Source organism: Pan paniscus, chromosome 5, assembly GCF_029289425.2.
Source record: "Pan paniscus chromosome 5, NHGRI_mPanPan1-v2.0_pri, whole genome shotgun sequence".
Lineage (NCBI taxonomy): Eukaryota > Metazoa > Chordata > Mammalia > Primates > Hominidae > Pan > Pan paniscus.
This window is the reverse complement of record NC_073254.2, coordinates 173,308,333-173,322,693: the sequence shown is the minus strand read 5'-3', so window position 1 is coordinate 173,322,693 and position 14,361 is coordinate 173,308,333. Positions and strand designations below refer to the sequence as shown.

The 14,361-nt window shown below is 37.4% G+C and overlaps 1 protein-coding gene across 1 annotated transcript; it reads left to right on the top strand.

Annotated features, from left to right (window-relative positions):
• Positions 1-11,228: 11,228 nt before the first annotated feature.
• LOC100976536 (large ribosomal subunit protein uL15-like) lies at positions 11,229-13,393 on the top strand. The gene has a single exon (XM_055114252.2). The coding sequence runs from the start codon at positions 11,450-11,452 to the stop codon at positions 11,894-11,896; it is 447 nt and encodes a 148-aa protein (XP_054970227.2). The 5' UTR covers positions 11,229-11,449; the 3' UTR covers positions 11,897-13,393.
• Positions 13,394-14,361: the final 968 nt, after the last annotated feature.

Sequence of the window (14,361 nt, the reverse complement as noted above, 5' to 3'; positions counted from 1 at the left end):
TTTTAAATGTTAATATTAAATGATGGTATGTGTATAAGGATATGTGGGCATCTGATACATTCTTTCTGGAGTGTGATTCAGCATTATGTTTCCAAGAGACTAAAATATATTGAATCCCTTGATTTAGTAATCCGCTTTCAGAATTACCATGAGAAAACTGTATTAGATTGCTGGGATCAGTTGGATGTTCACCAAATGTTTTTTATAATACCAAAGATTGGAGACAGTACAAAGGCTTAACAATGAGAAGAGGCTAAATAAACCATAACACATATGTGAAATCAAATATTCACATGATAAAAATGTACTTTGAAGAATATTTTATGACTTGGGTAAGAATAAACTATATGATACTAACTGAAAATACTGGAAAAAGTTTGATATGTAATTTGGTCCTCTGATGAAAAAACATATAAGGATCATCAAGTTTGTCAGATTTAAAGCCTAGGTTCAGAGGAGTGAAGCTTTTTTCCAGATGTGGTTGAATTCACTTCGATCCTACCCTTTTATTTTAAATAAAAGTGAAAGAGGCATCATATCTTCCACTAATTGCTTCTCACATTTCATTTGAGATATACTTCTATTTATACATATTATAACAAAATCTCTATGCTCTTTTCCCCAGTTCCTTCAGAGGCAATGATTGCTCTTTAATACTTAAGACATTTTTATATTTCCAAAATGTCTCCAGTGGTTAGTGGTTTGATTCTTGCTTATTTATTTATTTCTTTTCAGAGCCAGTATCCTAAGGATTATAGTTCTGTCAACTGTTTACATACGGCTTTGCTTCAGATTCTGATTGATTTGTCTTATGTAATTGTGCTGCTGCTTCTTCTCACTTACGATGACTCTGCATATCCCTTGATTTAATCCCTATTTTTTCCTATAACTTCAGAAGCCATAATATTTCTTTGGTCCTTTGTGTTTTATTATTAATATCTCTAAATGCTTATCTCCCTCTCTAATATTTCCTCACAATTTTTCGTTCTTCTTCCATAAACTTCAGATACAGCTATACCTTCTGCAGCAATTTTTTCTCTTCCAACACTAGTCTAGTCTCTGCTTTATTGACACAGTTTCCTAAAATATTATACCTTTTTATTACTTTACTAATTTGGATATATTTATTAAATCTCCATCACCCAGTCCTCTTAATTTAATCTACAAAAGTCATTTACAACTTAGCCCTAAGCATTCATGATGGAGTCAGCTCTTCTCATTCCCTCTCCCCTCCTAATACCATCAGCCCAACTCCCAGATGTTTGCCACTTCTTGCACAACGGACAGTGTTTCTCAATTTTACGTTGCCCTCCCCAGCAAATTTCTGAAACTCTAATGACCCCCATGATGTGGAACCTGTTGGTCTTCTTAGCTACAAAATCACCATTTGCTCTTTAATTAACATCAGGGGAAGGCCAACTAATTCTCCAAGTTCCAATGAATTTTATTTATTTGATAGACTCCACATTCTACCATAGGCAAAGAAGCTAACTCCTCTGTGTTCCCATGGCATCTTACATATAAGAATACTGTCTTGAAAATATTTGTTTATCTTTTCCTGTCTGCAAAAATGGACTCAGTTGATTTCTTTCCATTGTTCTATTTTCTGCTGGTATTTTCCGATCCCAGTTCCAAGTCAATGTGACTATTTTGCATGAACTGTTTGTACCACAAAATGTCTTGCTAAGTCACTCTGCCTCCTCTATTCACTGCTTCATTCCTGTTGAGTATAAATTGAATCTTTAACCTTACCCCTCTAGGTGGTATTACCAAAATAAATCCTTCCAGCAGTCCCTTTTCTTTGTTTTTAAATACTTTTTCCATAATAAATGCATTTTCCTGCTGATTAAATTGCATTCAACTTCTCTACACAAGATTTTTCTAATTAAGCTCAGCAAGAAAAAATGAAATAAATATCAGTGCAAAATAAAATGAACCTACAGGTCTGGAGTTACTCATTTCCTTTTAAATAAATATTTATATGATTTTCTGCCCACATGAGAATTGGAAAATATTTTCTACAAAATGCACCTTTCCTTCTACCAAAATGGATAGATCATAACATTTCAAGAAGCTCACATATACGAGCAATAGAAAAATGGCAATGCCTTTAGTCAGAGTTGCAATTAAACTTAATTACTTAGACCTCTATGAATTGCTTATATGTTGTTTTCAGTGCTTTAACTTTAAGCTATTATTTTCCATTTTACTATTCTATTTTATAGTAGGATTTAATGTAATATATTGTGTTTTCCCATTATAAAGTTCTATAAAAGTTACAGAAGAAATTATTAGGCTTTGGCAAACAACTAATTAACCCTCTTAACAGTATTTCCTTGTATATGAACTTTCATAGCCTTTGCTGCATTTGCTTATTATTATAATGCAAACATCTAGGTAAATCTCAAAATTTAACCATCCAACTAGAGGTTTAACTTCCTATGATTTTAACTGGAAGATAAAATGTTCAGTTAGATATGTAAGTAGATTTTTATATTTAATAGCCAGTACTACTAGGTTAATGTAAATGATCTAAAATTTACATTAGCCCAAATTGTTTATTTCTGATTGACTGAGAGCTCTTAAATATGTCAAAAGACCCATGTGAGAAGAATTTATATTTGATTGATGCCAATCTTTTGTGCTGAAGTGGTAAAGTATCTATTCAGAGGCATTCACATTCTGGCTAGCTTTTTATTTGGTTTCGGCTTGTAGATTAGATATCTATAAAGAGAATCTGTTACCACCTAAGATGTTTTGCTTGTCTGTCATTTGGACAAGCTGAAACTATGTTTCCCAGAATCCCTGTTCTTGTATGGTCTGTATTGGAGATGGCCAAAATTTAAAAATTATTTGAGATTTGGAAGGCAAGATTGACAACTCTGTGGAACTCATCTGAGATCAGGGAAAAAGATGAAAAGGAGATTCTAAGCTATCCCCGTTTTCCTCATTCTATGCCCAGCTCTTCTCCCAGGGCCTGCTGAGCAGGGCCTGATAATTCACAGTGGCCAAGGCTCTGTTCCAGATCTCCATCATGCTTCATGTTCCAACTCTGACTACAGAAGAGCTGGTTAGTGACTTTTCTCTGAATCTCTAATTTCCCTGAAAAGGCTTAAGAAAAACAAACAAACAAAGAAACAAAAATAAAAACAACTTTTCCAGCTTCTTCCACAGCTGTGTAAGGTGTTATGCTCATAAAGAATCCCTTGTTCTGCAATACTCGTAGAGATTCTACTTCTCTGACACACACTGACTGATACCAATATTGGTATCAGAATTCAGTCCAGGGGAACAGAACCTTAAGGATGAGAATGTGTAATTAGTTCTCTGATCTAGTTACATTTAAAACATTAATGGTTCTGTTTTTCTGTGTTAACCAGATACTTACAGTCCACAATATACAGTGGCAAAAAGAGTAACTTTGATTATCACCTGCAATCAAATGCTTACCAAAGGCAAGGCCTTGCGTGAACAAGTATTTGCTACCAGCCAGTATTTTAGTGGAAACTAAGGAGAATAACTCATATATGAAGTTGATTGCTTGATTCTAATGCATGGAGGACATGGCGAAGAAAAATCATAAGCACAGACATTTAAATTCTAAGCTCAAGTTTTAAGTAGGGGACCAGAAAACTTTTATGAACAGCCTAAAATAAATCCTTATTTCCAAGAGCTTCAGAATCAAGATTTCTGAAGATTAAACCCTAAATCTTATCTACAGATACCTGAATTACTGTGCAAACTAAATTCCCATATTCACAAGCCTTTCTTATGTTAAAGTTAGGCCATAAATTGAAAAGGTGCGAGTCCTGAAAATTGGGATGAAGACTTCTGAGCAGATTGTGATGAAGTTGAAGACTTTGAACCCCTAAATTCTACTGAGCCTCACTGGCCTGTGGGAGCAGCCATTATTCCCCTCTCTGAGGAGGTTAGCCTGCCCTTGCCTGCAAACCCATGCTTGCCTCTTATGATATAGGCGCTTTGCCGGGCATTGTTAATCCTCCTGAGGTCCCATTCCCACCACCTCTCATTGCTCCTAGACTTGTAACCAGAATCAGTCCCCACAGGCTTAGGAAATCTGAGAAAGTACAATCCATGAGAGGTTACCCTACACACCAAAAGAATTGCATAATTTTGCCAATTTATAACACAAACCTGGGGAAAATATATGGGAACATAGCCTAACAAGTAGAATCTGAGTGGAAGAAATATGTTGGATCAGGTCAAATATATTAATATGGGTATACTAAGAAGAGATTCTGTATTCAATGTGTTTGCCTGAGTGTCTGGGAATGGCTCTACCTCTACCATTTGTTTAACTGGCGTATTGAGACATAAACCCAAAAGTGGCCCACAGAGAATGCACTTGAGATTCCAGAATTTCCTTGGTATAATCTAGAGGACAATAATCGAAGACTTGGGGAGATTGAAATGCTAGGGTAGATTTTTTATGTAAGATCTGCTTACTCACACCCTAACTAGAAGAGTCCCAAAGACATTTCCTTCAAGTCTTTGAGAAACACATTGGTGAAAGGTGTCCCAGCAACTGAAGAGCTCCATGTGGGTTCTTCCCTGCAGTCCAGGAACAACAGTGGAAGCTTTCATTGTCTAAGTGGGCTCTCTGAATTCAATGAGGATGATGAGATCCAGGAGTGCCAGGGGCCAGGTGGCAGCACTTAACTGCTAAGACTAGGAATCACAATGGTTGGCAGACTCAAAGCAGTTATAGGAATGGCTTGACCCACAGAGAACTTTGATGTTCTATAATTAATCATATGTCTGTAGGACTGAAATTGACGGGCAGTCCACTAAAGTCTTACTTGACTTGCGTAAGTGGAAAGGTTTCAAATGCAGTAAATGTAAGGCTAACTTGAATAAGCATAATAGAGGTTGTGGCATATCAATCATTTTCAAAAATTATGCCACTTCATAGAACTAGAGTTCACTGAAGGAAGGCAAACTCATTTTACACCTCATAAAGAGTGGAAGTGGGCTCATGTCTTGTGGAATTCATGGCTATCATCATGTTAACCATCTTTATAAAGTGACTAACATTTTAGAATAATGGAATGGCATTTTGAGGAGTGAATTATGGCACAAACTATGATAACGCCTTGTGTGTATGCTCACATGGCTTACACAGGACATGCTCTTATGCAGTGATCAATATACAGTGTTGTTTCTTCCATAGTCAGGATTCTGGAAGGCCTAAACAGCCCAATAAATAGGGGGGAAAGCAAATAAAAGTGATACTTATCAGAAGTGAATAAATAAACCCTGTTACTATTTGGAGATGACTTGATGATCTATGTAGAAAACTCCAAGGACTTCAAAAAAAAAAAATCCAGTTTATTGCTGGACTACCAAACACTCATGTGATTTTCATTGAAACCAGTTAGAAGGTTAGTAAAATAATCTATTACAAAAATTTCTGCAAAGCTAAAGTTCCCTGCAATGACCCGTATCTGGTATCCTCATCCTATTGTATGAGGAACTACTGTCTCCTGGGTGACGAGTTGCAAGTGTAAGTTAGATGGGTCAATGTCATTCAGACAACATAAAACTGCTTAGTATTCAAATGATTTTTGGCTACAGTGTATAATGAAGAGAAAGCTGACAAAAACTAATTAAGAGGCAGTGATGCCTACAGTTGATAGAATCAGCTTTATATTTATATTAGCCAGTTTGAGTTTCTAGTTTCTATAATACCATCTCTACAATTTTCGATAAGATTTTGGAGCTAGAGGTCATTTCATTATATAGAAAATGAGCATCATTTCAGGGTTGAGGTAATTATTAAGTGAACTATGTAAACAGCTTAACTCAATGTCTATCACAGATTAAGCCAAAATTCTTAGTGGCTCATATCATCACCATTATGTTTGTTATATTCTTATTATGAACTAGAAACTCATAGTTAGTAACTGTACAGTCTATCAGTACATGCATTTTCTAAAGTAAAATAATTTCTGGCTGATTTTATATCATGCCCTTGAATTTTTTTCTGTCATATTTCTCATATATTCTTGAGGCATGTTATCAGAACATATGTTATCTTGCTTTATTTTAAGTATATGAGCTGTTTTAAATTATTTTGTAACAACATGGAGTTTATGTAAAAGCATAGAAGAATAGGTACAAATGTAAATAATCTTGGGCTAAAATGTAATAAAATGTCACAGGATCTTAAAAATTTTGACTTTATATAATAAAAAAGAATTGGAAGATATAATTGTAAGGAATTATACAAGTCAACTAGAATTTCAAATTTATAAACCACCCATTTTCTTATCAAATCTAAGAAACCTAATAAAACCCAAACAGGCCAAAATATTAAAAGTAAACATTTTGAAAAAGAAAGGGACTTGGGCAATTGTTTCATGGATTCATTCAGTTTCCAACCAGTCTGAGGCCACAAGTCCCCAAATGTGCATATTTCCCATTAGCTCATTACCTAATTTTATTCTCCTTGTACACCCTTGATACAAAAATAAAATTAATTCTATACTGTTCTTTACTTTTCTTATATAGATACGGCCTATTTAAAAAAATGTTCCTAGAAATAAAGCCACTAAGAAAGGATCTTGATGGGATTCACCTCATTATCCATGGACGCTGATCTGGATTTCATTAAATCATCCAGCCTAATTATATGTGAAGAAAAACACTTAGGGAACAAAAGTAACTGCGCTTAACACATTGGAAATATTCATCTTCATTAGCAAAGCATTTTCCTTCATAACCAAGGACTTAAAGTAATTTTCAAATAGAGTAGAAAATTCTTATAGAAGGTGTTACAATAACAACTATGTAGTATTTACTATTCTGGCTCATATATTTCTACTAGTCCATTTGGGATGCTATAACAAAATACCATAAACTGGGTATCCTTTAAACAACAGAAATTTATATATTACAATTCTGGAGCCTGGGAAGTCCAAGAAGAAGGCACTGGCAGATTCAGTGTCTGGTAAGGGCCACTAACACACACATGGTATCTTGTTGCTGTGTCCTTACATGGTGGAAGGGAACAGCTAGCTCTATGGGGTCCCTTTTATAATGGTGCTAATCCCAGGATTTCAACATATGAATTTAAGTGAGGACACAAACATTAATAGCAACACTTGTGAATGGTAATTTATTAATGCAGGAATACGGGTAAACACTGCCATGTGATGATAGACCCCCCAAACCAAAAACAGGAGGTGGGGCATAAAGGGTTAACAAATAACATATCAATGTTGTGTTACCTGTAATTCAGATCTTTTAATAATTGCAGACATTTCTGTTGGAACATCACCATGCAGAATTGGAACTTTCCAATATTATGTATGATATGAAGATGACATTCTGCATTTTAAAAACCAAAGATGTAAAGTTGAATAGTTGATGTGACATCTAGGTATAACAATAATCATTATTAACACTGCTTAAAGATGTGATATTGGATTTTTGAATAAATATAATATTTAACTTTTTAAATATTTATTTTGAAAACATACACTCATTTAAATTATTTCCTTTAAAATGTCTATTTTAATACATGTTATAATTGTGTAGGAAAAGTCTTATGACAGAAGAGGTAAAAGCACATTTCTTATTTTTGAATATGCTTTGTGTTTTCTGGTCTGAAATATCTCTGGAGACTGTAGTGCATGCAAACTAGACCATTAAGGACCACAGATTTACTCTCACGGAATGCTAAAATGTATTAAAATTGACGTTAAAAATCTAACATCTGAAACACATATTTGATTTCTTATTTATATTATCTATTGCTGTTCTTTCCAATATAGATGTGAGTTATTGGGTTTTCCAATTAATATTCTACTTACGAAGGAAACGCTTTTATTCCAAAAGCAGGAAAATGGCACAAGTGATAAAAGAAGGCATGACTTACAAGCAGACTTTTATTGCTATCCATTATACCGTCTTGAAGTACAATTGCTTTAGTGTTTTCTTATTAAAGGGTTATATGACGGAAGGCTTACTAGAAAATTGCACCTTACAATATATTTTCTGCTAGAGGAGATTCACATTCCTAATGTTATTTTTACTAAATCAATTCATAAATAGTCACTATGTTTTGAAAAGTAAACCATATATTTAAGTAGACAGCATGCATAAACAAGTGAAGAAACTAAATGTTCTAAATGGAATATGCCTTGGTTTTAACTATTAAATTGTTCACATCTATATACTACCTAATCCCGAGGTCACACAAAATTAAACAGAGCAGTCATCTATTTATATACATACTCTTATCATACCAGGACAACTGTGTTTTCCACAAATCCTGGGAATTCGACAATTCCACTTTGAAAGATTTATTTATTTGTGTCTTGAAAGAAATTTTGTCATTAAGAATTCTGCGTAAAATACCTAGGAATCCAACTTACAAGGGATGTGAAGGACCTCTTCAAGGAGAACTACAAACCACTGCTCAATTAAATAAAAGAGGATACAAACAAATGGAATAACATTCCATGCTCATGGGTAGGAAGAATCAATATCGTGAAAATGGCTGTACTGCCCAAGGTAATTTATAGATTCAATGCCATCCCCATCAAGCTACCAATGACTTTCTTCACAGAATTGGAAAAAACTGCTTAAAGTTCATATGGAACCAAAAAAGAGCCCTCATTGCCAAGTCAGTCCTAAGCCAAAAGAACAAAGCTGGAGGCATGACACTACCTGACTTCAAACTATACTACAAGGCTACAGTAACCAAAACAGCATGATACTGGTACCAAAACAGATACATAGACAAATGGAACAGAACAGAGCCCTCAGAAATAATGTTGCATATCTACAACTATCTGATCTTTGACAAACCTGACAAAAACAAGAAATGGGGAAAGGATTCCCTATTTAATAAATGGTGCTGGGAAAACTGGCTAGCCATATGTAGAAAGCTGAAACTGGATCTCTTCCTTACACCTTATACAAAAATCAATTCAAGATGGATTAAAGACTTAAATGTTGGACCTAAAACCATAAAAATCCTAGAAGAAAACCTAGGCAACACCATTCAGTACATAGGCATGGGCAAGGACTTCATGTCTAAAACACCAAAAACAATGGCAACAAAGCCACAATTGACAAATGGGATCTAATTAAACTAAAGAGCTTCTGCACAGCAAAAGAAACTACCATCAGAGTGAACAGGCAACCAACAGAATGGGAGAGAATTTTTGCAATCTACTCATCTGAATAAGGGCTAATATCCAGAATCTATAATGAACTCAAATGAATTTACAAGAAAAAAACAAACAACCCCATCAAAAAGTGGGTGAAGGATATGAACAGACACTTCTCAAAAGAAGACATTTATGCAGCCAAAAGACACATGAAAAAATGCTCATCATCACTGGCCATCAGAGAAATGCAAATCAAAACCACAATGAGATACCATCTCACACCAGTTAGAATGGCGATCATTAAAAAGTCAGGAAACAACAGGTACTGGAGAGGATGTGGAGAAATAGGAACACTTTTACACTGTTGGTGGGACTGTAAACTAGTTCAACCATTGTGGAAGTCAGTGTGGCGATTCCTCAGGGATCTAGAACTAGAAATACCATTTGACCCAGCCATCCCATTACTGGGTATATACCCAAAGGATTATAAATCATGCTGCTTTAAAGACACATGCACACGTATGTTTATTGTGGCACTATTCACAATAGCAAAGACTTGGAACCAACCCAAATGTCTAACAATGATAGACTGGATTAAGAAGATGTGGCACATATACACCATGGAATACTATGCAGCCATAAAAAATGACGAGTTCATGTCCTTTGTAGGGACATGGATGAAGCTGGAAACCATCATTCTCAGCAAACTATCACAAGGACAAAAAACCAAACACCGCATGTTCTCACTCATAGGTGGGAATTGAACAATGAGAACACATGGACACAGGAAAGGGAACATCACACACCGGGGCCTGTTGTGGGGTGGGGGGAGGGGGGAGGGAGAGCATTAGGAGATAGACCTAATGTTAAATGATGCGTTAATGGGTGCAGCACACCAACATGCCACATGTATACATATGTAACAAACCTGCACGTTGTGCACATGTACACTAAAACTTAAAGCATAATAAAAAAAATAATTAAAAAAAAATTTTTTTTAAAGAATTCTGCGTAAGGCGGCGCGCGGTGGCTCACGCCTGCAATCCCAGCACTTTGGGAGGCTGAGGCAGGTGGATCATGAGGTCAGGAGATTGAGACCATCCTGGCTAACATGGTGAAACCCGTCTCTACTAAAAATACAAAAAATTAGAAGGGCGTGGTGGCAGACACCTGTAGTCCCAGCTACCGGGGAGGCTGAGGCAGGAGAATGACGTGAACCCCAGATGTGGAGCTTGCAGTGAGCCGAGATCACGCCACTGCACTCCAGCCTGGGCCACAGAGCGAGATTCCATCTCAAATAAAAAAAAGAAAGAAAGAATTCTGCGTAAAAATATAAAGACTCTAAATAAATAGAAGTTCTATCTCATGGCTGCCATTTTGCAGCCCTTCACTCTTTCATTCTTAAACGAGGCTGAGGAAAGCAGGGTGGAAAGTATTTTCTCATCCCAGTGTCTTTGCACTTTAAAACTATGAACATGTGTTAAATCCTAGCTACTGAGGAGGCTGAGGCTGGAGCACTCCTTGAGCCCAGGAGTTCAAGTCCAGGCTAAGCAACATAGCAAGACCCTTGTCTCTGAAAAACATTTGAAAAATTGAGCCAGGCTGGGTGCAGTGGCTCACAACTGTAATCCTAGCACTTCGGGAGGCCAAGGCGGGTGGATCACTTGAGGTCAGGAGTTCGAGACCAGCCTGGCCAACATGGTGAAACCCCGTCTCTACTAAAAATACAAAAATTAGCCAGAAATCGCTTGAACCTGGGAGGTGGAGGTTCCAGTGAGCCAAGACTGTGCCACGGCACTCCAGCCTGGGCGATAGAGAGACACTCTGTCTCAAAATAAGTAAATAAATAAGCCATAGGTGGTGGTACATGCCTGTCATCCCAGCTACTCAGGAGGCTGAGGTGGAAAGATCACTTGAGCCCAGGAGTTGGAGGCTGCAGTGAGCTATGATCGCATCACTGCACTGCAGAGTGGGTGACAGAGCAAGACCTCATCTCTAATTTTTTTAAATTTTTATGTATATACACTACCTGATGAAATTATAAATTAAATAGTTTAAAAAGGAAGAACATATAGCAGATTTTGAACTTGTTGCAGTGGTGAAATTATTGATAGTTTTTCTCTTGTTCCTCTGCATTCTGATTTTCTTGAAATTGACTTCTATTCGTTGTGTTACTAAAAGAATATTGATTTATATTTTTAAAGTGTGAATAGGAGTTGAAAAAAGTCTTAACTCCTATTCAAGTCTTTCTAGAAATATTGCTCAAGAAGAAGAAGATAGTTTTTTTTTTTTTCGTCTGGGCTGCCAACATGCCATCCAGACTGAGGAAGACCCGGAAACTTAGGGGCCACGTGAGCCACGGCCACGGCCGCGTAGGCAAGCACCGGAAGCACCCCGGCGGCTGCGGTAATGCTGGTGGTCTGCATCACCACCGGATCAACTTCGACAAATACCACCCAGGCTACTTTGGGAAAGTTGGTATGAAGCATTACCACTTAAAGAGGAACCAGAGCTTCTGCCCAACTGTCAACCTTGACAAATTGTGGACTTTGGTCAGTGAACAGACACGGGTGAATGCTGCTAAAAACAAGACTGGGGCTGCTCCCATCATTGATGTGGTACGATCTGGCTACTACAAAGTTCTGGGAAAGGGAAAGCTCCCAAAGCAGCCTGTCACCGTGAAGGCCAAATTCTTCAGCAGAAGAGCTGAGGAGAAGATTAAGAGTGTTGGGGGGGCCTGTGTCCTGGTGGCTTGAAGCCGCATGGAGGGAGTTTCATTAAATGCTAACTACTTTTAAAAAAAAGAAAAAAGAAAAAGAAGAAGAAGAAGATAAATGGAATACTGGAAATGTGAGACCAAAATGAGAAATCCCAGAGCATATTGGTGTGGTGATGATAATGACCCAGCAGACAGAGAAAGCAGGTGAAGGAGAGAGAGGAGGTAATTGCTGTGTGAAGTCTTTGCGGAGGAAAGAGACAATAGGATATCAAGAACGGGTCTTCCCTGGGAGCATGAATATTTCACCTCATCCATTTCTACAGGAGTGAAGGCAGGATATGTAAGTTCTGATATAGTTAAGTGGATAGATCCTGTAGTGGAAGATGAATAATTTCAATTCTGATAGTCTGTATTTCCAAAATGACATTTGAGACTAGCTCATCAGCTAATGGGGAATGGGAGAATGAGAGAGTATGGAAATTTTGAGGAAAAATTAGAAGACATGAAATGGTCTACAAATTTACTCAAATTTCATGACAACGTTAGTTGCTTATTGGAGATTTCTGGCCATTAATTTAAAGTGAAAATAGATTAATTGATTATTATAAAAGCAGGTAACAAGCCTAAAATATAGTAGATGTTCATAGAATGGTGCATATTGTTTTGTTATTGTTCTGGACTCTTAACCGGAAATCTCAGGGCCAGATTAAAGTTCAGAATCTTTTCTGATCGGCTTTAGCTTCTCTCAGATTTTCTGAGATGTGATTCCTTCTATCTCCCCATCTAGATGCTCATTGCCATCCCTGCGCTATGCAGATCTTTAGTATAACATCCTCTATCCTCTTTACATAAATAGATGAACAAACAAAGCAGATCAATTTCTCCATTTAAGATCCTCATACCTTGGGGATGGAGGGTAATCAGAAGGAGTAAAGCCAGGTTGTTGGATGAGAAGGGTTTTCTAGGACTCATTTTTCAGCTGCTTCTTGTCACATTGAATACGTGCAAATCCATATTTCTTTTAGTCTCAGCAAGGGTGGGGAATCCCATGTCCTTTAAAACAAGAATTTTCTGAATTCCTTGCTTCCTGTGTCTATTGGTTGCTCTGCGGCACCTTCAACTCAGCATCTGCTTTCCTGAATCTGTTCAATTGTTCCCATAAGTTAATGTTTGCTCTTTATGATCTGAGATGTGATGTTGACTTCTACTTCATTAGTCATTTGCACGGGTGCTGAGACAGTCAATATAAAAATCTTATTCATAGTTTTCAGTACGGTAGTAGAAACAGTCAGGTTGACTGACTGGTCCGAGGTAAGCTGGTTAAGAAGTAGTAGAATAGGACTCATGTCTAGTACTATTTACCTTCTCTGGCTGGGTGCAGTGGCTTATGCCTTTAACACCAGCGCTCTGGGAGGCCTTGACAGGAGAATCACTTGAGGCCAGGAGTTCAAGACCAGCTTGGCCAACATAGCAAGATCTTGTCTCTACAGAAATAAAAAAAAATTAGCCTAGCAATGTTGGCGCCCACCTGCAGTCCCAGCTACTTGGGAGGCTGAGGCGGGAAGATCACCTGGGCCCAGGAGTTCAAGGCTGCAGTGAGTATGATAACACCACTGCACTCCAGCCTGAGTGACAGAGTGAGACCTTGTCTCTAATAAAACTACATTCATAAAAATATAAATAAATTTTAAAAAAACAACTTATCTTCTCTGAAACAGTGGTTCCCAAAGTTTATAATGCATTGTAATCACCTTGAGTGTTTATTAAAACACATTTCTGAGCTTCAGTCCCAAAGATGTTGATTCAGTAGATCTAGGATGGCACCTGAGAATCTAAACTTCTAACAAATTTCTAAATGAAGTTAATGCTGCTGGTTTTTTTCTGTAGAAAACATAAAGCATTTCAAGTTCTGCCCTCTCAAATCTCATTCTCTGGCTCCAAGTCCAAAAACCTTACTAATACTTTATGTCTCCCAACATGCTGAGGATCTCTTTAGATGTGCGTGCCCTAATCTTGGATGTAGTAGTTGCTGTATCTGCAGGTTAGACAGAAGACTAGTAATCTCTCCTTGAAACATTGAGTCTTTAAGCTCCTAGAAGTTACCCTTGGAAGGGTTCCCTGTTAATTCTTATGTGTAAATATTTGTATGATGTGTAGAATTTTAGTTAAAGAATAGCTTCTCTATAGGAAACAGACTTATAGTTTCTATGTTTTTCTTTTTTTCATTTTTTTCTTTTTTTTTTCGAGAGAGAGTCTTGCTCTGTCACCCAGGCTGGAGTGCAGTGGCACGATCTTGGCTCACTGCAACCTCTGCCTCCTGGGTTCAAGTGATTCTCGTGCCTCAGCCTCCTGAGTAGCTGGGACTACAGGTGCGTGCTACCACATCCGGCTGATTTTTGTATTTTTGGTAGAGATGGGATTTCACCATGTTGGCCAGGCTGGTCTGGAACTCCTGACCTCAAGTGATCCGCACGCCTCGGCCTCCCAAAGTTCTGGGATTAC

What these genes read in the sequence shown, in the direction of transcription:
- LOC100976536 (XM_055114252.2), top strand. Translation starts at nt 11,450, where the DNA reads ATGCCATCCAGACTGAGGAAGACCCGGAAACTTAGGGGCCACGTGAGC.